Source organism: Daktulosphaira vitifoliae, unplaced genomic scaffold, assembly GCF_025091365.1.
Source record: "Daktulosphaira vitifoliae isolate Bord-2020 unplaced genomic scaffold, ASM2509136v1 Scaffold_2, whole genome shotgun sequence".
NCBI classification, from domain to species: Eukaryota; Metazoa; Arthropoda; class Insecta; order Hemiptera; family Phylloxeridae; genus Daktulosphaira; species Daktulosphaira vitifoliae.
The window spans coordinates 39,492,544-39,520,351 of NW_026099573.1; the positions used below are offsets into that span (position 1 = coordinate 39,492,544).

A 27,808-nucleotide genomic window follows, 5' to 3' on the forward strand; every position below is an offset into this window, starting at 1 on the left:
TCAAAATATTTTTAAGAAAAATTAATCATTAAAACTAGAAATATATGTGTCAACTAAAACGCTATAACATGCAATATTACACATGCAGTAGTTAAAATTTAAATAAAAGTAATTTAAAAATTTATTTAAAATACTCTAATGGCACTAAAATAGTAAAAAATAAGCAATTGAATTAACTCAAACTATTCAAATGGCCAATAGATTTTTTAGATAATTGAATAACAATTTTCTTTATGAATTTTAAAACATAATCAAGGACAACAATAAGCTTCTTTAAAATCTTGAAACATAAATAAATATAACAAAAAATAAATTATAGTTTAAAGTAATTATAGAAATTCTACTTTATTTACATATAATGGAAATAGGAAAATTTCTGATGGTTCTGGGGGTTATTATTATTATTATTGTTTTTTTATATAATAATATGTACTTAAAACTACTATATCGGAAGTTGCTCAAAATTGCTCTTTTAATTACAGATAAAATTATAGCTATTTTTCATTTTTTCTTAGTTTAAACTGGTATCGAAAGAAAAATTAAAAATCGTTGTTTATTAGAAGTTGTGCTTTTCAAGTTTTTTTAAGACTCAAACGCCTTTAATCATATATTTACGAAATAAATTTGGCAGTCAATTGTATTCTGATGAGAACTTTGAAAAAAATGTAAAGGGAAAAATTAAAGAATTTTTGTAGTTCGTTGAGTAAAAAATGGAAGGTATCAAATTAGAACATGTCAAAATTTTTAATTAAAAACGAAAACTTGCTTGAATTACATTTTAACTTTCATATTAACGAATAAAATGTTTGTCAGCTGTCAACAAGACATGCTAGGCCACGAAAAATTATTTTCTGATTTAAGTGATCATTCAAAACGTATAAGGAACTATTTCATGATACGAAAACAACGTTATACGCGGAATTTAAACGAGTAGCATCTGAATTATTTTTACAAGTAACTAAATATTCTCCTCGAAGATATCCTTGAAATTAGAAAAATGCATACATTTTCATTGGATATATATAAAATTATCAATTCTTATACAGAATAGTATTATTTACTCAATACTCATAGGACGAAAGATTAGATTAGGGGCCAAACTATGTGGAATTAACATTTATCGTTCTTATGATCGCATTTGTTTAGCTAAAAAAGATGTTACCCCGAAAACATAGAAATTAGTGAAGTAAAAGCTACCGTTTCACACCAAAATTTATTAGGTCATCCACTGAATAGATTATGATAACATCTGAGTTTAATAATACTATAATTTTTGTATATGATTACATTAAGTTTGATTTTCTTTGTAATTGGGGTTGTGACGGAAATTCCGAACATAGTGGTGGGTACAATTAAACTTTCGAAATTTTGAAAAGCGGTTAAAATATAACAGACTAAATGTTTTAATGTTTTCCTTTATCCTTGCGTCTAACGGGTACCACTGAAAATTCAATAGTAAAAATAATTTTATGGGAAAATACAATACCTTTGTCTACTTGCTACTGTAAACTAAAATAATTTATGCATGAAGAAGACATAGGAGGCTAAAAAAAATGAACTAGAAGTTAAAAAAGATATTTCAGAATTAAAATTGTTTAAGTTAAAAATGTGAATAAGGATGCCATAATTAATTATACAATAATTATGACAATGGTGGATGAAAAAATAATTAATACTTTAACTGATCTTTAAAACAATTTTCTTTATTTGAATGGGCTTATATTAAAAGGTCATCATAGAACAGAGGTATGTTTAAAAGCATTTTTTTCCATACCCTGTAGAACTAAAAAACTAGTTCTACAGTTTTTTAGTTCTTAGTTTTTAGTTTTAGTTAGTTTTTAGTGAGAATACAACTATTGCTTATGCCAAGTCTCCAAAGGATCAAATATACTATTTCACTCGAAACACTGCTGTTAGTAAGAGATCATATCGAAGGTTTTTCTACTTAAGAAACTCATTATCTTGATATGGTTATAAAATATTTGAATAGAAGGTAAAACATTCAAAGAATATATCAAATGTTTTAAAAATTAAGCACCCTAATGTTAGAATTGGCAAATCGGTTTTTTTTTAATTGTTATAAAAACCAGTATGATTTTGGATTTTATGAAGTTTGGATCACCCCCACAGGTTGATTTATACAAGGCCTTGGTTGTGAAGATAAAAATTCTAATTTAAGTAACGCCAATAAGCGTGTTGCAGTGGCTAAAAAAAAAAGTAGCGAGGAGCTAAGAAGTTTTACAATCAACTTAAAAATGACACGGTAGACAAAAACCATAATATCCTATCGTTGTATTTCGACTTCATGCAAAACCGGACAGTTCCATTGGATCCCAATGCCAGAAACTTACCATTTATATCAAGAGAATGTTAATGTTTTTGGTATACATAATAATAAGAACAATGCTAAGATTTATTTATACCATGAAGGTCAGGGGAAAAAAGGTCCAAAGGAGGTTTGCTCTTTTCTTATGGATTATTTAGTTAATGAAGTACCCGTCAAGGTGAAGGAATGTATATATAATCAGATAACTACCCGTAGCAAATTAAAAATCATGCATTTTCTAAATTTCTTTGTGCCCTAACTGACATAAAAAGATTAAAGAGATGGAGCACTCCTACTCAGTGAAAGAACGCAATTATTTACCCTGTGATAAGGGACTTTAGTTTGATTAAAAAATTTCTAAAAAATTAAATCGATTGTATTCAATATACCAGATCATAAATCAATTTTGCACTGCTCAACAGACATAAAATTTAGGCCCCATAACTATATAAAATCTTCTATGTCAGATAAAACTTGGGGCCGCAAAAAAAAAAAAGAAAATCGTTTTGTTATATTTTCATTTTCAGAATTTACGTATGATAAGCAATATAAAGGTATAGTTACGACAAGAACTTTTATTCATGGTTTCATAAAACATACATTCAAGATTTCCTACATAGGACTCTCTGTCGCACTTCCAACAATGTTAGCATATGAATCGAAAATTCCTATAAAAAAAGGAAAATTATGTCGTTCTCCAAACTTTTAGAGATGGGAGAATTTATAAATTGAATTAAATAACTTTTGAAATTGTAATTTATAAATAAATTTAAATTAAAGCATGTTTAAAACTATTCACTGAAATGTATTTTAGTAATCATTTTTTTTTTATTATTTGTAGACATCTTGAAGAAAAATTATTCTACAAGAATTATAATTTGAAAAGTTTGTATTTTTTTTTTAATTGTTTTTCTAACAACCATTCATACTTGCTAATTATTATTGCTATTTTTCATACTAAAGAATAAAGCTAATAAGAATTTTAAATCTGTAATTAAACTGATGACTACTACTTCCATACTGTGATACTAAAAATTCAATGAGCAAAATGTGAAATGTATAAATAAGCCTAAGTGGTAGGCTTATTTCTTTAGAAGGTGATACTACTACAATAGCATGAGGAACAATAACAAAACATTTTTTACAGCAGGTACATACAAACACTGAACTAGCCTTTTTCAGCTTTTACTAATTCTCAATCTAAAAAAGAAATGAAAACCAATTCTATAAATTAATTTTGTTATTAGTGTACCTGATTGGGTGCACATCAAATTTATATTAGCTTAAACATTTGTTGAAGTTTTAGTTCGTACTTGTCTTTTACGATCTGCATATATTAAACAGTTCATTTGAGCCTTATCACCAACAATAACATTTCCACCAATATCTTCTGCAGTTTTTTCTTGAAATTCAAATTCACTATCTTCTTCTGAGTCCCAGTGTTGCCATTGCCTTGAATAAAGAAAAATATCATGAATAAAGACTCTAAGGTTTATTATTTTAATATAAATATAAGTAGTTACTTATATTTAATATTAATTAATTAAATTTTTGAATTTAATATTTTAATTAAAGTAATGCTTACTAATAAACAATAAAATTAAAATAATATTGATGAAAAATTGGACTACTACAAAATTTAAATAACTTGCTCTGGGATTTTCTTTTTTAAGTTATGGAAATTATATAAAACTAGTAAACAAATGTACATAATACAAAAGTTTACATGTAATGATAAAAAATCACAAAATATAATTTAACTATCAAAAATATTTGTTAGTAAACATGTTTACAAGAAACTTGGGCAAGTATTTTGAAGAAGGGCATAAGTCATAATATACCAATTTTTAAGAGAAAAATTTTCATATTTTATCATAATAAAAAATAGAGCATAGATGACATTGTGAGGTAGCTAATTAAATTTTTATATTATTGGCATCATTTAAATGTAATACTTTAAAACTGCTAGAAAAAAGAAATTTTCCAACCTGTCCCTCTAGTTTAAAAACATTAAAAATTAATAATAAATTTTAAAATAACTTGGTAAAAAACCATTTTAAGTTTATTTTGATATAGTTATAATAGTTTTTCAACATTTTCAATAAAATTTAAGTATAAAGTAGATTGTTGAAAATGTATCTTAAATCTTAGCCAAATAATTAATAAATTAATGTATTATTTTTTCAACTTACTTAAGTTCTGGTCTCATTTGAACTTGTTTTCTCTCAAACTGATCATGTCTTTCGCTTTTTTTCCAGAAATAGTAAAAATGTACTAACTCAGCAACCGACCTGGTTTTAACCTAGAGAAATAATTGAAACAAAAATTATAATCAAGTAATTTAAAATTTATTAAAAAATAAATAATGTTATATATATTATAAAACAGTTGAATTACCTCTTTTTGTATCGCATGAAAATTTTTTCCATTTAATATAAGCCCCATTTCAAATTTCTGTGTTTCGTCTTCTGACCAAACGCTTAATGATTTTTCCGTTGGTATAACATTTAAAGACATTCGGCGAATAGCCTCAGCAACATCATGTCCACATTGAACCAACAAATATAATGCCTAAAAATTATAAGAAATTCAAGTAAATAAAATCTTTACAGACTTCTTAATATTAGTTGATTAAATATACGAAATAACATAAAATAAAATATATAAGTATATATATATTTCATTAAAAAACCTAATTTCAAATACAAATATAAATCCTTCTCTCCATATTCTTTAGCAAGGTTAAATATAAAATTTGAAAATTTCTTGTGGGTCACCTACTAAGTAGAGAGTAAGATAAACTCTAAAATACAATTGGTAAATTTTGTAGTGAGCTTCATAAAAATTTTTTAAAGGCTGTATAGATGTTATCACTGTTCTATAATAAGATTTAACTTATTTCTATCTAAAACTTTTTATAATGACTCTGTTCTATTTATAGGTATTAGTATACAAGTTAATTTAACTAGTTTTTTAAATTGTTTAATATTTATGTATCCATTTAAAAAAATAAAGTAGACATGCTTATAAGTTAATGATGCTAAAAAGAAATTAACAACTGATAAATTAAGAAATTTATAACATGCGAAAATACCAAAAATAATTTTCTTATAATATTAATTTTTTTAAGAGAAATTTAGTGGTTAGCGTTACAAGAATCATTCTGTATAATAAGGCGTCAGGGTACCGACCTTTTTTCAGGGGTCAAATATGGGAAAATTTTCGATTATTTCATGTTACGCGGTGTCATGTGAGAAGTAAATGATTATTAGTGTGAGTGTCCATTATTGGCAGTATTTCCGTCGTGTCATGATCGATAACAAAACCGGTTGTGTACCTGCCTACCTTTTTGATGCAATACGATTATATTGATCTAATAACGACACACGTTAATTTTATATAGTATAAAATTCATAGCTTATCACCAGCTTCACAGTAAATACTTATAGACGCCTTTTGATTTCACAAATTTTAATTGGCTATAAAAATAATTAAATTATCTATTTTCGACGAGTATGAAAAACTAAATATTTACAGATTATGCGCTCTGAGTACAATTGTACAAAATAATTATAAAAACTAATATCTCCAATTTTTCAATAAAAAAAAAAAAAATTTTCTAATAAATTATATTTTAAACTTGCCCTTCTTTAATAATTTTTTATTATGAAAAAATTACTCACTCATTTATTAAATTCTTCTCGTTATTTGTTTAAGGTACGTCAAGTAAAATTTTGGTTTGAGAATTGAAAACATTCTACCAAAATAATACAGTGGGCCAAAAGTCTCCGTACACCGATGTCAAATTTATTCAACAACATAAAATAGCGACTCAAAAGTTAAATAACTTCATATTTATAACACACATTTATTCAGAAACATGTTAATATTTGTTAAAAAAAAAATGATGCATATATATTAATTAGTTTACTTTATACATATACATATATATATAAACAATTTTAGGAAAATTATAGCAAAAAAGTCACCATATATTTAAAGATGTCTATGAATTACAGATAAAAATAGGACTATAATGGGGAAAACCCATATGAACTTTTACGTATGGAGCACCACATATCTGAGTGCATGTCATCATTGTTTCTGTAGCCATTAAGGACGGTAGACAAACAGCGCGTTTTATTCAGTTTATATACATTGAACAATTTTTGAAGTGTCGAAAAGTATTGACTCAACTGTTACATCAAAATTATTAGAATCCATGGAAAAACGTACGAATGAAGTTCTTAGGGCTAAAGGAGGGCCAACTTATCATTAATAATAATTATTATTATAATTAATTAAGTTTAAAATATTATTGTTAACATGTTCGGAGACTTTTTTGCTATTACTATTTTTAAATTGTTTATATATATATATATGTATATGTATAAAGTAAACTAATTAATATATATACATCATTTTTTTTAAACACATATTAACATGTTTCTGAATAAATGTGTGTTATAAATATGATGTTATTTAACTTTTAAGTCGCTATTTTAGGTTGTTGAAAAAATTTGACATCAGTGTACGGAGACTTTTTTGACCCACTGCATGTATAATATATTGTATTTATTTTTGCTTCGATGCGAAGCTTAGATGGAATTAATTTTATGTCTGCCACTTTTTCTGAGCTCTAGCCAAACCGATTTCTTACAACAATACGCCAAAATATCACAAATCGTGTCTAGTTAAAAACATTAAAAATTCAAAAAATTTTCCTCGTTCACTGTAAATGAAGGAAATCTTTCAAAAAGTTACAATTTTTAAATACAGTAAATTTTGACATTTTTTTTTTTAAACTATCATAACTTTTTAAAAAATGAACGTACCAAAATAGTTTTTGATATAGAAACTAGTGATGGGAAATATCGAATAGTAACTATTGAACTATTCGATAGTCATTCAATATATTTTAACAAATTATTTTATTATTTGAGCAAGTAAAAATAATTTTTGAAAATTTTCGTAAATACCATTTTAGAAGAAAATATTAAAATCTATAATTTATATTCTTACATTGTTATGCTAAGTGTGTTAGTTTTAAAAATAATAATCTAAAAATGAAAAATTACCTTTTTTATCAAATTTTCATCCCCGATTCGGACCTGAAGGGGATAAGTAATCAAAACCAAATTTTACACAAATAACTTTCATATAATAAAAAACAAAATTGGCGGGTATGGAGATTGATCAATGAAAGTTAATAAAATAAGAGCCACCCTAATATATACCTGCGACTCACCCTAGTTCATTTTTTAAAATGCTATAGCTTCTGAAATACTAGTCCAAAAATTGTTATCGATTAGTAATTTTATTAATAATATATTATTATCTAACTTATAAGTTAGATAATTATATATATTACCATTTGAAAAAATAAATAATGATACATTTACAAGGCATAAGGGATGAACCTAAAACGAATTTAATAATGAATTGACCCATATTTATCAGATTTTACCAATGACTCACAAACTAAAAATAAATAAAATGGTAATTTTTAATATTATTAATTGTATAATAATTTATTTTAAGTATTTGTTAATTATTTTCTTATTATAATTAAGTGTACTTAAAAAAATGTTTAGATAGAACTAATCGAATATTTTTTGAAACCATTCGAATGTTTTAAAACTATTCCATAGTTTATGCTAAAAACACATTATTCGGTTCATTAAAATATTCGAAAATGCCCATCACTAAATAAAACCTTAGATATTTCCCTTTTATTTTACATAAATTTTTTGAAAATCTGATCCTTTACTTGGTAACAAGGAGGATTTTAAAGTAGAAACTTTTTTACAAAATTCAATTTTATCAACTTAACTTTTGAGAATGTCCAAGAAATTCTGCGTCGTTTAAACATATGTTAAATTGAAGCTTATGTTACGTACTATAAATTTAAAAAACAAAATTTGTCCCGGCGACTTGTCTTTTATATACAAATAGCAGNAAACATATGTTAAATTGAAGCTTATGTTACGTACTATAAATTTAAAAAACAAAATTTGTCCCGGCGACTTGTCTTTTATATACTATTTTTTGTCAACAAAAAATAGGAGTTAATTTTGCTTTTGGAATAATCCACCAATTTCTTAAAATTAAACACTATCTACAGAATTTCATCGACTCGTTTCTTATGATAGTGATTTTAATCACTGTCAGATATCATCTATACTTGTCCCAACTATGTCACGTTCATACTGTGCACGACCCCACTATGCTGCTGTTTTTTTTATTGTATGTAGTTTAAAATTCACTTTTATAATTAATGTGAAAGATTTATGTATTTGATGATCAAGTAGTTTACTAATGTGTTGAAATAAGAAGCTAATCACATTAAGTTACTTAGTGTTAGTTCTGGTTGAAAGCATATTGTGCAATTGAGAAAAACACGTTATTGTGTCAGATTTAAAGAGAATTTATTAAAATATAATGCTAAATACATCAACAAGGTTAATTTTTTGATCTTTTGGCGTATCGTTGAACAATAACAGTCCAGTAAATACAGATATGGATAGATACAGGCAGAAAACACATCATAGTAAAACTAATACTTTCTCTGTTTTTTATCGAAGCTAAGAAACTGTATGAAAATTATTTTTATATACACGTAACTCCCAGGTATTTTTTTTGAAGCCATTTATTTAATGTTAATACATTACCTCTATTTTATTTTTGATATTTGTTTTATGATTCTCCATTTCTTTAGCAACACTTATATTAGAAAATAACAACAAAATTTGATTCGTACTATGCATTGATAGCTTTTTCGGTCATTAGATAAAAGAAAAAAATCAAGTATCATATATACAGGTGTAATATCAGGTACGTATTAATGTGCAACTATTTTTACGAATTTGGTATTGCCCTACGCAACTCTAAGGGCAATAAAATAGCTGCTGCGGATAACGCACATATGAGTACGAGCATGTCAGAAATGATAGCTACTGTTTGAAAACCATTTGTTAGAACATATAAAATTACCCGTTTTTATTCAATCAGTACGACAAAACTACTGATACGATAATAATTCTGAAAACAAATCTGAATTCAGCATTATATTACGTAAATATCGGTCAGGCTACTTTTTTGAAATTGTGATTCTTCAACAAAAATATTTATTTTGAAAAAAAATTGTAAACTGTACTTAAGGGTTAAAGACATCAAAAATTTCAAAAAAGGGCCTGAACGATACTTAAGTAATATAATGCTGAATTCAGATTTGTATTCAGAATTCTTATTACATCAGTAGTTTTGTCGTACTAATGAAACAAAAACGGGTTGTTTTTTTACTAAAAAGTGGTCGGTACACAGACGTCTTGAAATATAATACATTTTAAAATCAGTTATTAATATTTAGTGTAATGATTTATAAATTATATTTAACTACAAAACATTAAGAATATAGAAGTTTTGTAATTTTTGGAAATTAGTCTAAATAATGTTCGACTAATACAGCTAATATTAGTCTTAACCTAGTCAAGAAGATAGAAATATATGATACCTAATTAGACATTAAACACTGCACTTTAATTATAAATATACATACTTTTTCATTATCACGGATTTTTTGTTCTATGACTTTGTTAGATGGTTTTAATGCTTTTGTTATGTGTTGAATCTTGACCAAATAGTCTTCTATTAATTCTTCGCATAAAACATTTGGATCCCATAACAATTCATCATTATTTTCATAAGGTAAAGCATCACCATAAGTTGACAATCCATCAGTTACTAAAGCTTGGAAATTTAATCCCACATTTACACTCTTAAAAAAAAAATTTCATTTAAGGTTTATTATAAATACAGTAGAACCTCGATTATGTGGGGCAATGGTAGGGAAGGGGTCACACGGATAAATGAAAATCACAGTTAATCAAGACTTTATAATAACAAATTTTTTTAATTCTAAATTTAATCATGATTATAAAAACAATAATGTTATACATTCATACATATTACACATAATAAATTATCAGGGCTTTGATATGAAGATATCAGTCTTTGTTTCTTTTGGTTTGAAATAATTTTCCTTAGTTTAGTTCTTATTTTTCTTAAATCAATAACGAAATGGAAGTCAAAATCTTCCTATTCGTAGAAGTTCAGAAGGATATCAATTGCTTACATTGGTTGACTTGTCCGTATTTTTTTAAAACTATCGTAATTATCAGTCTCAAAAGAAGAATCAGACTATTGTAAAGTAGATGATGTACTTATTCTGCCAAAACGAGCTACTATGTCATTGCCACTTAAATGTTAAAATCCTTCTTCGTTATGATATTTTTGTAGCCAATCAACAATGTCGTCTTTATCAACGTTAGTGAAATCTGGAATAAATGTAGCCAAGCTACATTAAGTTTTTTCGATTTTTTTCGTCATCATAGTCTTGATCTAAAATTTTTTGCCCGGGAAAGACTTAACATACTTGCAGGTACATTTTCCCAAGCATAACATACTGCAAAAATGGCATATTTTATGGTCTACTTTTTAAAAGTTCTTTCATTGAATCAAAACAATTTTCTTTTAAAAGATAACGAAGACAAATCTTTTTATACCTTCGTTTCAAACAAGAAATCACACCTTTACCTAATGGCTGTATTAAGGAAGTTACGTTAGGTGGTAGATAATAGACAAAAGTTTGACTATCCATTAATTTCAGGGTAGAGTTTAAGGGTTGTGAAGGAGAATTAACAAGCAGAAGACCAGCTCTTTTAGGTATTTCTTTTTTATCCTGAAATTTCGTTATAGATGGTACNAAGGGTTGTGAAGGAGAATTAACAAGCAGAAGACCAGCTCTTTTAGGTATTTCTTTTTTATCCTGAAATTTCGTTATAGATGGGGTAATACAAAAGCATTGAAAAACCATCTACTAAAAATAATCTGGTTCATCCAAGTATTTGAGTGGTATAATAATCACATGAGAAATATTTCATTTCCGTCCCTTTAAAAGATCTTGGTTTCTTAGCATTCCCAATAACAGTTAATTTAATCTTATATGTATCGATCGCGTTTAAACATGTCATAATAGTAAATAGTTCTTTGCTAGATCCAGGAGCTGTTTTTTACAAATCATTGGCTTGAAAATTGGCGTGTCTTCAATATGACACGGCCCGCGTCGCTTCGTTATACACGATGCCCCGCGACTCGTGCCACCTTTATCAGCCGTCGCCCTACTATGAATATTTGACTGACCAACACCGCGTGTTATACGCTACGGTGCAAAGTCCAGCAAATGCCGCACGGCCGACGACGACCCGCCGCAAATGGTGCGAGAGTCTTCCTCCTGTTGTGAAAGCGACAACGCCGACCAACCGAACCGCACCCGCGCACCGTCGCCTACAACGCTGCTAACCATTTTGCCGTTCAAGGTTTACGCCGGACATCGCGTCGTCGACGCCAGCGAAAGTGCCGCGATATTATGCGAAGATTATTATTACTGTGTTTATCTTTTCGGTTTGTTTTATTTTTGTTAAAATAATCTGTTGTCGCTCATTTAATAAACGGCCCACGGGTCTCTACCCTCAAACCAGTGTCGACCACATTTTTGCGACGTAAGTCGTGTCAAATACTACTCAAAAAGAGCACATTTCATGTCAGATAATGATAACTTTTTCATAGTTTTTCTCGTAGCTGATAATTCTTCACATGATATGAACTTGAAAATTTTTATTTTTTGTTTAATTAAGTCACGCACTGTCTGTTGACCCACTCCGAGCTCACCGCTAATTTTTGTACACTTTCACCACAATCTACCGTCTGGTTAATAATCAACACTTTTTTCTCTAGAGAAAGAATGATACGTTTTCGTTTAGCACATTGTATGGTTACGTCGGAACAGCTATGTTGAACAAATATGTTCAAAAGTAAACTAAAGGTAATTGATAAATATAATTCATTAAACAATCTATAATATTGCTTATCTTTATATTGTTATAGTCAAAAATGTCATTAATATATTTGTCATAATACAGTCTCTACTTATTTCTTAATTTTTGGAAGAGTGAGCAAGGTTAATCGCGAACACAGTTAATCAATGTTCTACTGTAATAAAAGTGAAAAAAAAAATTAAGAAATAATTTTATTAAAATGCCACTAAATACAGTTTTAAATATTGTCTCAATTTCAACAAAATATTTGGAGGGACTTATTAAATCCAATGTCTTCTCAATAATATATTTTATATAATTATATGTTTTTCTGAAATTTTAGAGGGACTAAATCCTCACAAGCCTTCCAATTTGCGTCTGAGGCATTTAAAACTTTTTGAGCCTTTTATTACATTAAAAAAATAGAAGCATTTTATACATTTAGATTGTTAATTAAAAAAACGGTAGCACAGTGGGGTCGAGGCACAGTGTAGACAAGGCATAGATGGGACAAGTATAGATAATATTTGACAGTGATTAAAATCACTATCATAAGAAACGCTTCGATGCAAATCTGTAGATAGTGTTTCATTTAGAGAAATTGGTGGATTATTCCAAAAGCAACATCAACTCTTATTTCTTTGATTATATCCTAATTAGTAGTTCTTTCATTTTAAAATATAATATATGAATAAATACTAATTATNTTCTTTGATTTTAAAATATAATATATGAATAAATACTAATTATAATTATTAAATTTAGTATGAAATTGATATTCAATAATTTAATATTGTAATTTAAACGGAGAAATTATAAAAATAATAAAGAAGTTGTATTTAGCTTTATTTTTACGTGTATAAAAATTTAAAGGGCTTGATACAATAAATTTAAATAAAAACTGTTTGTTAATATAAATAAATGCACTGAACTACAAGGAACTTTCATCAGTAACAAAAATATACCATTCTAAATCAACTTTTCGCGATTATTTCAAATCTGCAATTAGACTTTTTCTATCACTTCTAAGTTTTAATATTATTAAAAATTAGTATTTACACATAAAAAATTCGCATCGAAGCTAAAATATTGGCTATTTAAGCTAACTCAAATTTAAAAAATTTAATAAGTTTAATTTCTTATGTCTTACNTTACTTTTTCGACTTTAAAAAAGTAAAAAATGTTAATAAGTATAATATCATATGTCTTATGAACTTTATTCTATGTCAATTAAATTATATAATATTCATGAAAGTCAATATATTCTCCTAATAAGATATTTTAAAATAAAATAAAATACAAAACCTAGAATATTAATAGAAAAATAACATATTTTTGAATACGGTAGCCATTTGCGCATAGAAGATAGGTCGTCGGGACAAATTTTTTTTTTCATTTTATAGTACATAAAATAAGCTTTAATTTGATATATGTTTAAAGGACGCAGTATTTCCGGAACATTTTCAAAAATTAAGTTGAAAAAGTTATTTTTTGTAAAAAAGTTACTATTTTAAATCCCCCCAGTGAACAGAATAAGTGGTAGATTTCCAAAAAAAATTATATCAAATGAAAGGGAAATATCTAAGGTTTTAATACAAAAAAATATTATTTTTATTTGTTAATTTTTGAAAAAGTTATGGCAGTTTTAAGCACAAAAAACATCCCGATAAAAGGTAATTTTTATCGCAATCATTACATTTTTTTTTAATTTTCGACAGCCATTTGCACATAGAAGATAGATCGTCGGGACAAATTTTTTTTTTTTATTTTATAGTACATATAATAAGCTTTAATTTGATATATGTTTAAAGGACGCAGTATTTCCGGAACACTTTCAAAAATTAAATTGAAAAAGTTTTTTATACAATATTTCAAGTTTTGAACGCCCCCTATATATGGGGACATTGTCCAATTTTAATAAAAAGTATGTCAAATGAAAGATGTACTTATAATGTATTTAAAAAAAAAAAATTTGTGCTGATACTTACATTTTTCGAAAAGTTATAGCATTTTTAAGTTGAAAATTTAAAATCGAAAATTTTAACACAAAAATAGCGTTTTTTAACTACGGCAGCCGTTTGCATGCAGAAAATAGTGTCGGGACAAAATTTTTTTTTTTCATTTTACAGTACATAAAATAAGCTTTCATTTGGTATATGTTTAAAGGACGCAGTATTTCCGGAACATTTTCAAAAATTAAGTTGAAAAAATTAGTTTTTGTAAAAAAATTGCTATTTTAAATCCCCCCCCCCCAATGAGCAGGTTAAGTGTTAGATTTTCAAAAAAATGATATCAAATGAAAGAGAAATATCTAAGGTTTTAGTATAAAAAAAAATTATGTTGATTTGTTGATTTTTGAAAAATTTATGGAAGTTTTAAGAAAAAAAAGTGAAAAAAATGACAAAATTTACCGATTTTTAAATTTGTAATTTTTTTGGATATTTCCCCCATTTGCGGGGAACGAGGAAATTTTTTCAATTTTTAAGGGTAATGTCTTCAACTAGATACGATTTGTGATCTTTTGACGTATTTTTGAAAGAAATCGGTCCAGTGAGAGCTGAGAAAAAGTGGCAACAGACATAAAAAAAAAACACATCATAGTAAAATTAATACCTTCTCAGCTTGGCATCGAAGCTAAAAAATAAATTGAACTATCATAATACAGAAATGCAGAATTTTCATTAATTTGAAAGACAGCCATTATATATTCCAAAATACGTAACTTATCTATCAACATCAATAATTAATGATTTTATATAATTTTAGTCAGTAATAAGTAAAAAAAATTGTGTTAACATTAACTTAAACTAAGCTATTTTTTATTAAAAACACCAATATATGAATAATACTAAGAACTTATTACTACCTTTTATTTATTGTGGAATTATCCTGATATTAAGTTATTTAAACCCTTCAATGTACCTTGCTGCACATTAAAATAAGTATAAATCTAGAATTATTTCATTTATTAGGCATGCATTTTATAAGTAACTAATTTTAATAAATACATTATTAAATGTTTATAATCTATATGTATTTAAATATAAACCATTTTTATGTAATAATTTTAATGTTAAATAAAAAAATATTTTTTTTAATTTTAATTATTTTATTGAAAAATTATTGATGCAGGGTTAATTTACTGATATTTGAATGCTTATTTTTTTAATACACCAATTAATAATTAATATATTTTTATTCACCTTCCAATGTATTTCCCAGTGTGGTTTATAATCTTCATCCTCTTCTTCACTTTGTACTTGATCTAGAAAATAGTTTAGTAAAAAGGTCAAATGTGAACAGCAAGTGATTAAAAAATCATTGTTATAAAATTCTTGGGTGGTTAAATTTACAATAGTTTAAAGATAACTTTCAAAATAAAATTATGATTTTTAGCTTTGGTAAAGATAGGATAAGGAACGAACATATAAGAGGAAGTAATATAGGTGTAACATCAATCGTAGATAAGATGAGAGAAAAAAGACTTAGATGCTTGGTCATGTTATGAGAAGAGAGGAATCGGAAACGTTAAGAACAGTTATAGAAATTAATGTTGAAAAAAGATGAGGTAGAGGAAGACCAAAAAAGAGATGGAGTGATGTAATTGAATGCGATATGAGGATAACTGATGAGAACGTAGATGATGTGGGTGATAGTGTCAAGTGAAAGTTTAGGAAAGGGTAGCCGATTTCAATTAGTTAGGACTAAGCGAGGAAGAAGAAGAGCTATGGTGGTCTGTGTAACTCATATAAATAAAATTTTTGGATAGTTTTTCTTTCATCTTAAAGTGAATTTTAATAATTATGAATCTATATAGGTTTAAAGAAGTTAGGTAATTTGAAACATTATCAAAACTGTTTGTAACTTTTTAACTAGCACTTTTATATTAAGATGGAAGGAATAGTGCAGTTCATAATGACCAAAGATAAAAATAAACAATCTTTCTTTACCCCCCCCTACCCAAATATAAAAGTGCTAATATCTTTTAAAATACTGGTTCAAAAGTTGTTATTGACCAGTCATTTTCTTAATTAGATCATGATTTATAAATAAGCTAGTTAAATAGGGGTGTTGCCATTTGAGAAGTTATTGTTGAAACCCTTATAAGGTATAAGTGATGGACATAAATAAAACTTTACAATTGAAAAATTGAGAGAAATATTGAACTAAAATAAAATAAATTTTTCAATATTATTATTATTTTTCGATTAATTATGGGGTTCACAATAAGTGAATCACCCTGTACACAAAAGTTATGATAAAAAATGTATAAATTAAACAACACAAAAATACATTTAGCCAATTTATAACTCACACAACAATTAATTCAAGTTTCCCCAATGTTAATACTAGATGACACCTCTACCCACTTCACTTCAAGACATGGGAAATGATACCATCTAGTACCTACATATATATAGTAATAAGTTTTACCAAGTTCTGCCAAATACAAATCAAGTAATTTAGATGGAGTTTCGGTTTCTTCATCACACTCATCAACATTTGTTTTGCTATCAACAGTTTTATTTATTTTTATTTGGTCCTAAAGATTTAAATAAATAAATTAAAATTTAATCAAATAAAGAATCAATTTATAACAATATCTTTTTTATTATATAATAGAACAAGAAAAAAAACGCTATTCTGAAAAAATTAGTTAGCATGCTCGGATTTTCAACAGAAGTACTTGGTCACTAGACTACGAGAAAATTATTGGCGAAGGTCGGAAAATTTTTGAGGCTTGCTCGCGAGCGTTTTAAAATTTCGACCATTTTCGAGAAAAACGTTCGCTGACGCCAGTGTTTTATGACTTAAGGTTTGAAATTTTCACCAGACCCGCCCAATGATATTCCTGAGATATGATAGAAAAATCAATTCAATCCGTTCATTTTTTTTCTCATATATGATGTATGAGTCTATGAGTTTATCGTTTAAATTGGGAATCATCTAAGACAACTATGCTGTCTAACGTTAAATCACAGCTACCAATATTTTTATCAAAATTAAATTTTTTACATAGTCCCACGTATTCTATAATATAAACACGATTATTATAATTAGAATATTAATAATTTTTGTGTATACCAGGGGTGTATTTAAGGGAGATATGGGTCCCCTTTGAAACAGTGCTATCAATATTTTTTTATGCAACTTCTAAGAAATAAGGACCTAATGTCCTTTTTTGATCATCACTTTGTTTTTTAGTAAAAAAAATTCTATAGCATGTTTAACAAAGTAAAAAAATATTAAATACCCTAAATTAAATTAAATTACCCTACTAAAATAATTTTTGAATACGCCTAAAGGGAATACCTCATTAACAAACGTCAACCTTATACCCAATACATTTTACTATGTTCTCTTTTTGAATTTTTCTGATTTTGGTAATAACATTTTTAATATATTTTTGTTACACTGATTCTGATGTAATATTTTTTCTGCAAAACACTTATTGTTCCCGGCATACCCGGGTACTTCTAATGTAATCAGTAGCCTTCTTATGATGACGGCCCAAAGAGGCATAAGGGTCATAGAGGCTCAGTTCTGGAGCGGAGCTCTAGCTAAGTGGAGCCTAGTATATATATATATTAACTTATAACATAGCTTAAATGCTTAAGTATTAATAAATGTTTATAAAATTATATAATTTTAATATAAATAAAAAATTCTTTTTACATAAATAAATCTAAGATTTAAAAACCAATGAAATGTTGAATTTTTTCCATCTCAAAAAGAATCAAGAATAAAATGCAAAAAACGTCACTTTGATGCGTGAGGTTTAAACCTCGTACCCCGAGCATAAAGATTTAAGTATTACTGACACAGAAACCATATATCACATTTATTGATTGATAAAATGGATAATTTAAGCTAGCTCAAAATTTCATAGTGGTTTTTTTTTTCTTAATTGAAGAAAATTATTTAAATAAATTTAACTTATATATTCTATGCCAGTTAAATTTATATAAATTTTATGAAAGTCAGTGGCCTCCCTTTGTAAGGTATTTAAAATTAAATAAAATCTCCTAATGAAACATTTTTTAAAAAGCAACCTTGGAAAATTGAAATTGAAAAAAAAATTTGCACAAAGAGAATTTAAATAAAATTCTAATATAAAATTTAAAGGTGAAAAAATGAGTATTATTACCTCTGTTGCTCCTTCGGTATCCTTAAGAACAGATTCATTTATAGTTGAACCTTCTTCATTTAATTTTTCCTGTTTAAACTTATCCTCTTCTCTTAATTTTATCTTTTTCTCTAAAAAAAAATTAAAATATAATTTAAAATTAATAAGAACGAGCTCATTCCAAAGCTATTTTTACCTGGTATTTTATGAATGGTTGTCACTGACACCTTCTAAAAATATATATAATTATATAAGCATATTGCATGATGTAAATTATAATAAAAATTAAATAAAACAAATTTGTTTTATTTTTTACATGATTGAATTGAATTTTAAATGAAGTAAATTTTATTTTTATTTATGATACTTAATTTTTCAACATTAAACAACAAATATTTCATTTTTTAGGACTATTTTAATATGGTTCAATAAATTTTAATAAAAAAAATCAAACTCAAAACGGTAGTATGTAAGAACTAACACTACAGTAATATTAGAAAAATGATAATTAAAAAGGTTATATTATTTTACTTTTAGTTTTTTATTTTTATTTTTTTTAGATAAACTTCTTTTTTTAGTATTTTTATTTCCAGCATGCGCAGTTTCTTCTAAAGCACCATTTGTATAGCCATACATTTTCATAAGCTCATGAATAGGCATATTACTTTCCTATTATAAAACAATTTATGATTATAATTGATATTGAAAAATTTCTATTTGTATCAGGATACAATATATATTTCAATACCTCTTCAAGAAATTTAATCTCTCGTAATGGATCCTCTAATTCAGGTAGAGCTTCTTCTTCTTCCATTGTAGTTTCATCATCATTTTCATCACCACGGTTCTCATAATCTTTATCTTTATTTTTATCATCAGTTAACTCTTCAGTATTCAATTCTGCCAATTTAATTAATATTATTTATTATAGAATTTTTTCACAATTACACTTGTTTAAAATAATGTTCAATAATTACCATTGAGCTTAGATGATACATTGGGCAGCTTAGAGTTTATCTGAAAAATATTCATAACTATTATTTTAATTGAATCTTAACACTAAACTAAAAACAAGACACCTTAATTCAAAAACACTATAAATGTTTTTAAGAATTCAATTTTTTTTTCGTAATATGTATGTAAACTCAGGAAGAAGAGCAAGGTTAAACTACTAAAAATTAAAGTTCACCTTATTTTTTTAATAAAGGAATAATTTTTAATAATTATTTAATGGATTTTAAATCTACAATAATTAAATAGTTAATTTAAGGTAGAAAAAACGTACGAATACTAAATTATAGGCTATATTCAGATATTTTTATTATTTATTATAACAATTATATTAATACTAAGGTAATAATATATCCACTGACGCGGGCTAAAAAATTCAATTGATTAGAAAACTTACTGATTAAATAATAATTATCAAATAATTACCTCATCCATAGTGATTAGAAAATGTTGTATGATGAAAAGTTATTTTAAAGAATAATTATACGGTAAATATAGGAAATAAGATTGTATCAAAACCAGTAAACAGTTGAATCTCATTTACACATATAATAGAGAACTTGAATAATATATAATTAAAATGATGTTCTACAAAAATAAATTGTCAAGTGAATTATGAAATTTTAGTAATAATTAAATTTCTGAAATTAAATGTTGCGAAGTTACCAAATGGCGGTCAAATTGTTGATAGTGTAACACAACAAACCGCTGATAACGCTTACAATGTTTGTTATTGTTATTTTCCATAACTTTACCACCAAAATGGCCGACGTAATTATAGTTTATTATATATAGTAGGAAAGGGCATGCAGTAGTTGTATAAACTAGTGGGAACAATCGAATGGTTAATAGTCGAAATTGAAATTTATTTCATAATATGCAATAGTCAAAATTGGATACGAAATAAAGATTGTTGACTTTTATTAATAAATGACTTAAATAATAATACGTAAAAAGATAACTTGACCAAACGGGTGTTAGGTACGGAGGTGCCATTCGACAAAATCAGGCAGGATTTTAATCAAACAAATCGGACGTCACATGTTATTTAAATTTAATGATTAAATTAGAGTACGCTGCATAGTGTCTTTATAATTTATTTTGTTTTTAAACTTAATTTAATGATTACTTTGTGTTAAAAATTAAATTTAAAGATAAAAGATTATTTTCATTTATTAAATTACAATTTTACGGTTTTATACATTTTTATCAATTTTGATTATGTAATTTTAAATAATCGTATTATATTTTCAATTATTTAAAATGAATGTTAAATAATACCACTAGAATAAAGTAATAGTGGTTCTATTATTTCAGCTTATGTCGATTTATTGTCTTATACAATTTTTTGAAAATGTTATACTTATTGATATATATATATATATATATATATATATATATATCGTATATAATTAAAGGACAAAATTTATTGATGAACTGTTAATTTATTTGGCACATTACAGGTTATTTCTGTAAACAGTCAAACAATATTTTATGTATCAAAAGAAAACTTGATTGATTTGAATCACTCGTACTACAACTCTAATGCATTGGTGGTAACAAATAATTTATATATGCGAAAAAAAGAAAAATCATAGGATAACAGAGTTAGTGAGCCTATTACCGACCAAAAAGCGCACTTTTGGGGAAACTCAGATCATATAAACACCCCTATTTTTGGAGATATCAAAAAAAATTTGTAAATTCTAATTTTGCGATTAATTATAAATAAAAAGCCTTGACGTTATATATAAATATTTAAGCAGTTCCAAAGTTTAAATTGAATGCGCACATACGAGTTCACTTATTATTTTAAAATAATGAACATATTTTAAGAAAAATAGATTTATTTTTTATAAATAAATAAATTTTAATGTGAATATCGTATTCTTAAAGCGCTAAATACTGTTATAATATAATTTTAAAAAAATCCTTAGTAAAAGAAAGTCATTTTGCATAAACTATTAATAGTTTACAACTGGAATCTAATAGTTCACTATTTGCCCTAAATATTAAAAATACTTAAAACATATAGTAGTTTAGTACTAAAATTAGTAATGGTAAATTTTTAGTCTAAAAAATTTGAAATATAATTTTTCTCAGCATCCTTTCAATTGTATACTTATCCTACTATTCAATTATTATAGTAATCACTAGTTTTAATGCTTTCACAGAAAAACATTATTAATGCATTAAAAATATATAATTTTTCATAAGTTGAACTATATGAATACACATTACTCAGGTTCTATACACACCATGAATAACTAGTTTTTTCAATTAAATTTTTTTTGGGGATCATTTGTTTTTTTGAAACTTTTTACAAGAAAATTTCTTAATTCTATTTCACTAAATACCATGAGCATTAGATAACCAACTAGCTTTGAAAGTAACTTTTGATTGAACGGACAATTAACCAGTTTATTAAAACTATTCTATTGGTAAATAAATAACTATAAATCAAAATATACCATTAAAGAAATTTTACAAACTGAATTAGCACTAAAATTATTTGTATAAGAAGCTGCATCAATTAAAATTTGAGTATCATCAAATGTAGTTATTTGTTTATTTATTGGATCTGTATTTTGAATAATCATTTTTCAATATGCTATAATTTTCATTATTATTATTTATACACAGACTAAAGTAATTTAGAATTAATAATATAAAATATAAATAATATTGCACTAACCAAATTAGCACTTAAATTATTTAGGTTCATTAACGTTTTCCTTAAAATGTGTGCATCAGTACACATAGACAATTGTTCATTTAAAAGATCTCTATTTTAGGTAGTCAATTTTTCTACTTGATATAATGTTATAATTATAGTTAATATGCAAAATTATGTATAATTAATGTAGAAAATTGTAAAAAAATATTTATTACTGAAAATTTATAACATGTTTATCAAGTATTTGCCTCGTATGTATCTTTTTCACCTTGCATCAAACTATATTTTGATGACTTTAAAGATTTATGGATATATCTATAATTTTTAATAAACAACATAAAAGTTTCAAAAATAACTATTTTAGAGTACCTTCATTGATTGAATTACCTTATTATCATTAGGGATTGATCTAAATATATCAATACCAATGTTTGCAATTCTGGAAATTTGTTTGCCACTTTAGTGATTGGGTGTTCATTTTTCAAAATTCAAAATAAACATTCTTATCTTAAATATCATAGTACTTAGATTTTGATTTTAAGTTGCAAAAAAATCTCAAAATACAATAAAATATTAAGAAATATGAAGTTTAGAATAGCTATATACTTTTTATCAGCTAAAACATGCGGAAATAATGATAAATATATAAATGTTAAAGTGCTTTTTAGTTTAAACAAGTACAAAAAGTCACAAACATATATCTTTAGCCTTGAAGTATATACAGAATTTATGTATATTAATAATTCTACTTAATAACTTTTATTATGTTATTAAGATTGGTACAAGTAAAATCAGTGATGAATTATTTGAATAATTGAAAATAATAATAGTAATAATTTTAAATATTTTTTCTCACATTGGGATGCTTCTATAATAGCTTGTTGTTTAACTAATTGAGTTCTCAAATTTTTGTTTGCATATTGTTAAGTTTTTATTTTATTAGCAAGTTCAACCTTGGTTTCTTCCCAAGTTAGATTCTTTTCATTAGTGTGCTAAAAACACCAAAGTAGAAAATGTGAATCACAATGAACACAGAATGTAAAATCTTTAACAAACCAAAAAATATGCACTGCTTCCTTTGACTGCTTTTTTTATTCTTTTTCTCTTATAATATCATTGTTCTTTTTTGTACTGTTTTTCATTAAATTTCTTTATAATATCATTGGATTTTAATTTTTTAAATAACCTTTTCCTTTGTCTTTTTTTTATGGATCTAAATAAATTACACAATATTATTGATTAGTATAATTAATTGGATAGTCATAAATATTAAACATTTTACTTATTATCTAAAAAATTCATTATTTAAGTAGACTTCAGTTTTAAAGTTTCCCATTAAAGTAACAGATTTATTAGTAATCTCATATTATGAAAAAATTTTAAAAAGGAAAACAGATGAGATTGACTTTCCCATACATATATTATTTCTTTAATTATTTGTACAAAAAATGCATAAATAGTAAATTATATTATGTACATAGTATATTTTTGCAATAGTTATGGGATATAGCTGAAGTTTGTGTTGTATGTATATAATTTAAAAAATATAACAGAGTACCATTAATATGAATAGTATTAGTCTTCCCAATTGTATCAACCTTATAAAAATGTATACAAAAAATTTTATAGGTATTTTACAGAGAAAATTTAGAACATATAAAAAAAATTTTACCATTTATTATTAATGTTGTTTTTGTTAATAGCATCAATCTTATGTCGTTTACATTTGGTATTACATATTAAATTCGTTACACCAAAGTTGATAACATGGTTACTTTTGTCATGCATTTTAACCTATGCTGTATTTATACATGATAAAAATTAATAAAATATTTCTTTATAAAAAAAAACCTTTGAATATTAAATATAGAATAACTTAATTTTTTCAGTATTTTGTTTAATACTTAAATCTTCATATTTATACATTCATAAATTGCATAAATACAGTATTTTTTATTAAACTAAATGTTCAAACTGGAAGACAAATGAGATATAATAAAATTCTAAAAAAATGTGTGTATTTTTTAGTTTTAGTTTAAATTGTTTAAGAGGTGAGCAAGAACTGCGTTCACCACTATAGGTCTGTTGTTCATACCTTGTGCATTTTTTTAATATTTATAGCCAATTAATATTTATAGAATGTAGAATTTAAAAAAAGAGTAGAAGGTCTATTATCTGTGTATAAATGTATTAAGAAACAAGTTGTTTAATAACAATTTGTAAAAACTTATAACCACAAAAAGCCGTACCGATTCATTGCTCCATTCAACTTGTTTATTTTTGAGCTGTAAGTAGACACATCACACACTGGCCATTTCATTATTACAACAATTTCATCATTATAGTTATTCTTATAATTTATTGTTATTTCGGCATAATCCATCTCAAATATCTTAGTTGGACATTAATATCACAGTACAGTCACAGCACAGTATGGACGTGACATATATGAATGACCTACTGCAGAAACCAGACATGTCCAAAAATCAAACTTTTCAGGAGAAGCAAATAACTAATTTTATCGTTGAGCTTATTTTTTTTTATAAAAAAATTAATCAAGATACATAGCTTGCTGGTTAATGTTTGATCATGTAAAACAATTAAAATTTTACATGTTTAATTAATTGAGTTTTTTTAGTATTTGTTTCGTGGACATGTCTGTTTTTTGTGGTAAAATTGTAAAAAAAATACTTAAAATGCCTGAAAAAGTTTTTAATAATTTATTTGACTCAATTGATATGCCGACAGACTTTGGATCATCCTTCCAAGTTTTGGTTATAGACTTTACCTTCTCATAAAACTTTTTTGCTTTTCTCTTATGAACCATTAGCTCAGCAACGGCAACTTTTTTTGCATTGTCATTCAGTGTAGGATTTTTTATTTTTGTTTGTAGCTCCTCGCATGTAACACAAGCGTCAACAACTGGTCTTCCAAATCCTAAATCATAGTTAACTCTAAAATATTCACAAAAATATTTGTAAGAGAAACGCTTCTCGTTTCCAAGAATAGCTAACAGAAAATCACGCTCTTTAGCGACAAACATGTCGTAGATTATTCTTTGGTTTAGATTGGCGGCCAAATAACGCCTTTCACTGTTTGAGTAGTGAGACACTTTTGTTGGGAAACTTTCAATGTGTTCTCTGACTTTTAAGTTTTCACTTTCAGGTATTGCATTTCCAGATGGACCTTTCCCTCTTTTATCTTCGGGGGTTTTGTTTTTTTGCAACAAATGTGACAGCCTTTCTAATTGATTTTTAGAGTAACTGTATGTCTGCATGAATGATTTCTTATAAACTACAGTACGTACCCCATTGAGCTGAATGGAGTACTTTACGTTAAAAGCCTTTGGTTTTGACTTTTCACCATAAGATCTTGGCCTCGGTCTTGCTATTGGCTCCAATTCCATCAGCGACTGGATATAAATATCTTGTTCCGTCTTTGAGTTAAAGCTATAGAGGTGATTGAAGATTTGCAGCATATTGTCCTCCGTAAAACTCTGTAGGCAATTGTAGCGGCAGCTAAAAACAATTCACACATAAAAATAGTAGAAGGGCCCATGTACAATTCAGGATCATGATCCTACACATAATAAACTATTTATATTGGTTTGATGTAAAGCATGCTGTGTTAGGTTATGTTGGGTTAGTTCAATTAGATTAGGTTGGAATAAAAACTTGGCTAGGCTATTGGTTAAAACACTTCAGTTTTCTCTAAAAAGCTGAATTAATAATGTTTTTACAATGTTCTTGTTAAAAAAACATGCTTGTTCTAAGTGTTATTTTAGTAGGCCTATATATAAAATAAAAAATGTCTTACCCGCAATTTGTTGTGCTAGGTTGCTTTGCTTGAATATTTCTTCCAGCCCAGTTAACATGTTCATCACCTTTAACTTTTGCTGTTTTTATAATATTCCTTTTATAGCATTCTGTATTCAAAACCCCTTTCTTTCTTTTACGAGATTCATTATCAACATCACCTTCTAAATTACTCATCTTACTGAATAAATTACGCAGTGAAATGAGATGTAGGTTAATAGTTGACAACAAGTAAACAGACTACGCACAGTGATGTTGGAAACGGGGAAGCGAGGTCCAAATAAAATAAAAATAAAAACAAAATCAGCTGTTGGGTACGTTTTTTCAGGTGCTATCATACACTGAGTTGGCAGTACAGAGAGTAAACACCAGCCACTCAAACCATAGAGTTAATTGCAGATATCAGACATGTCCTGGACATGTCTGATATCTGCAGTTAAGAGTAAATTTTAACCTGGCTTTACTCCTATACTAACAATGGTAGATGTCTGGCTGTTGCAGTAAAAGATGTGTCTATGTCTCTAGTTTCTAAAAATATGATAAAAGTAATTTTGATTTTTTGGACATGTCTGGTTTCTGCAGTGGGCCATTCATATGGGACAAGTATAGATGATATCTGACAGTGATTATAATCACTATTTTAAGAAACACTTTGATGCAAAAGTGTAGATCGTGTTTAATTTTAAGAATTTAGTAGATTATTCCAAAAGTAACATGACCTCCTATTTCCTTATTTATATCCTGATTAGTAGTTTTTTGATTTATAAGTATATAAATCCGAAAGGTTGGAGTAATTATATGATTGCATTAATGATCATGATATTCGAAATCAAACTATTGAAGAAGAGAGAGTCATTGATATTTATATAATATATAAATATTAATTATTAATATTATTATTTAACTGTTTCAGTCACATAATTTTTGAATAAAGTATTATCTTCAAGTATTAAACATACTTTGACTGAAGATAATTTGAATTTAGATCATCATTAAAATGGAAATGTTCTTTTTTAATGAAAATTGTCCCTGGTCTTCAAAAATCTTCATCATGTTAAATATTATATACATACATATGGCGTACAAGTACGGTAAAATAATTTTAAACTATTAGTATTTTCATCATTAATTTTTCATTTAAAATTTTATACTACCTGAGTCATAAAGAAATTAAGTTCCTCCATTTTTAAAATAATTAAATAATGAACAAGTACAAAAAAGTATTTAAGAAAAATAAATATACCGACTATACCAAATATATTACTTTAATAAATCCAACTTCTTAAATTTAAAATGAATAAGATAGTTACTGCTACGAAAATCATCAAACGATCACAAAAAGTGGCTCCATTGGATTAATATTATATTAATAATTGATAATTTTTTTACTGAATGACCAAATACCCGTGATCATTGTTAATAAAATTAAACATTGATTAAGCGGCCATGTTGGTTTTTTCTATTTTTGGAACTTAAAACAATGCAATATCAAAAATTATACATTAGAGTTGCAATATGACTAACTATTTTATGTTAATTTTTACTGCTTACATTAAATTAGAATAAATGTCATAAAATAAATAATTGTATTTTTTTTATCTACATCTATTTTTTTTCTCAGCTCTCACTGATTTTTAACGATTTTCGTCAAAAGATCACAAATCGTAGTTAGTCGTAAACATTACCCTCAAAAATTTTAAATATATGTTAACTTAAAGCTTATGTTACGTAAATTTCTTAAAATTAAACATTATCTACAGTTTTGCATCGAAGCGTTTCTTATGATAGTGATTTAAATCACTGTCAGATATCATCTATAATTGTCTCAAATATGCCACGTCCATACTGTGCCATGACGTCACTGTGCTATCGCTTTTTAGCTTCGATGCGAAGCTGAGTAGATATTAATTATACTATGATGGGTTTTTTTTGTCTGTTGCCATTTTTGTTATAATTTAAAATAACAAAGATAAATTA

At 26.3% G+C, this 27,808-nt stretch overlaps 2 protein-coding genes across 7 annotated transcripts; both read right to left on the reverse strand.

Moving 5' to 3' along the window:
- Nucleotides 1-41: 41 nt before the first annotated feature.
- On the reverse strand, nt 42-23,008 carry LOC126897568 (mesoderm induction early response protein 1-like). Of its 6 annotated transcripts, none has more exons than XM_050671270.1 (13): nt 19,766-20,378; nt 19,306-19,345; nt 19,077-19,228; nt 18,860-18,997; nt 18,525-18,558; nt 18,350-18,459; nt 16,636-16,744; nt 15,405-15,466; nt 9,885-10,103; nt 4,724-4,897; nt 4,519-4,628; nt 3,579-3,778; nt 42-280 (listed from the first exon to the last, which is right to left on the reverse strand). In XM_050671270.1, exons 1-12 carry the CDS (start codon nt 19,772-19,774, stop codon nt 3,610-3,612), a joined length of 1,326 nt encoding a protein of 441 aa, XP_050527227.1. In that variant the 5' UTR covers nt 19,775-20,378; the 3' UTR covers nt 42-280; nt 3,579-3,609. The 6 variants fall into 6 exon arrangements, with proteins under 6 accessions (XP_050527227.1, XP_050527229.1, XP_050527231.1 ...); XM_050671272.1 differs by lacking the exon at nt 42-280 and adding an exon at nt 330-3,526 and having other exon boundaries at nt 3,640-3,778; nt 19,766-20,377; XM_050671274.1 differs by lacking the exons at nt 42-280; nt 19,766-20,378 and adding an exon at nt 22,873-23,008 and having other exon boundaries at nt 330-3,778.
- Nucleotides 22,940-26,016, reverse strand: LOC126898238 (uncharacterized). Its single transcript, XM_050672177.1, has 3 exons — nt 25,833-26,016; nt 24,805-25,534; nt 22,940-23,008 (listed from the first exon to the last, which is right to left on the reverse strand). Exons 1-3 carry the CDS (start codon nt 26,006-26,008, stop codon nt 22,940-22,942), a joined length of 975 nt encoding a protein of 324 aa, XP_050528134.1. The 5' UTR covers nt 26,009-26,016.
- Nucleotides 26,017-27,808: the final 1,792 nt, after the last annotated feature.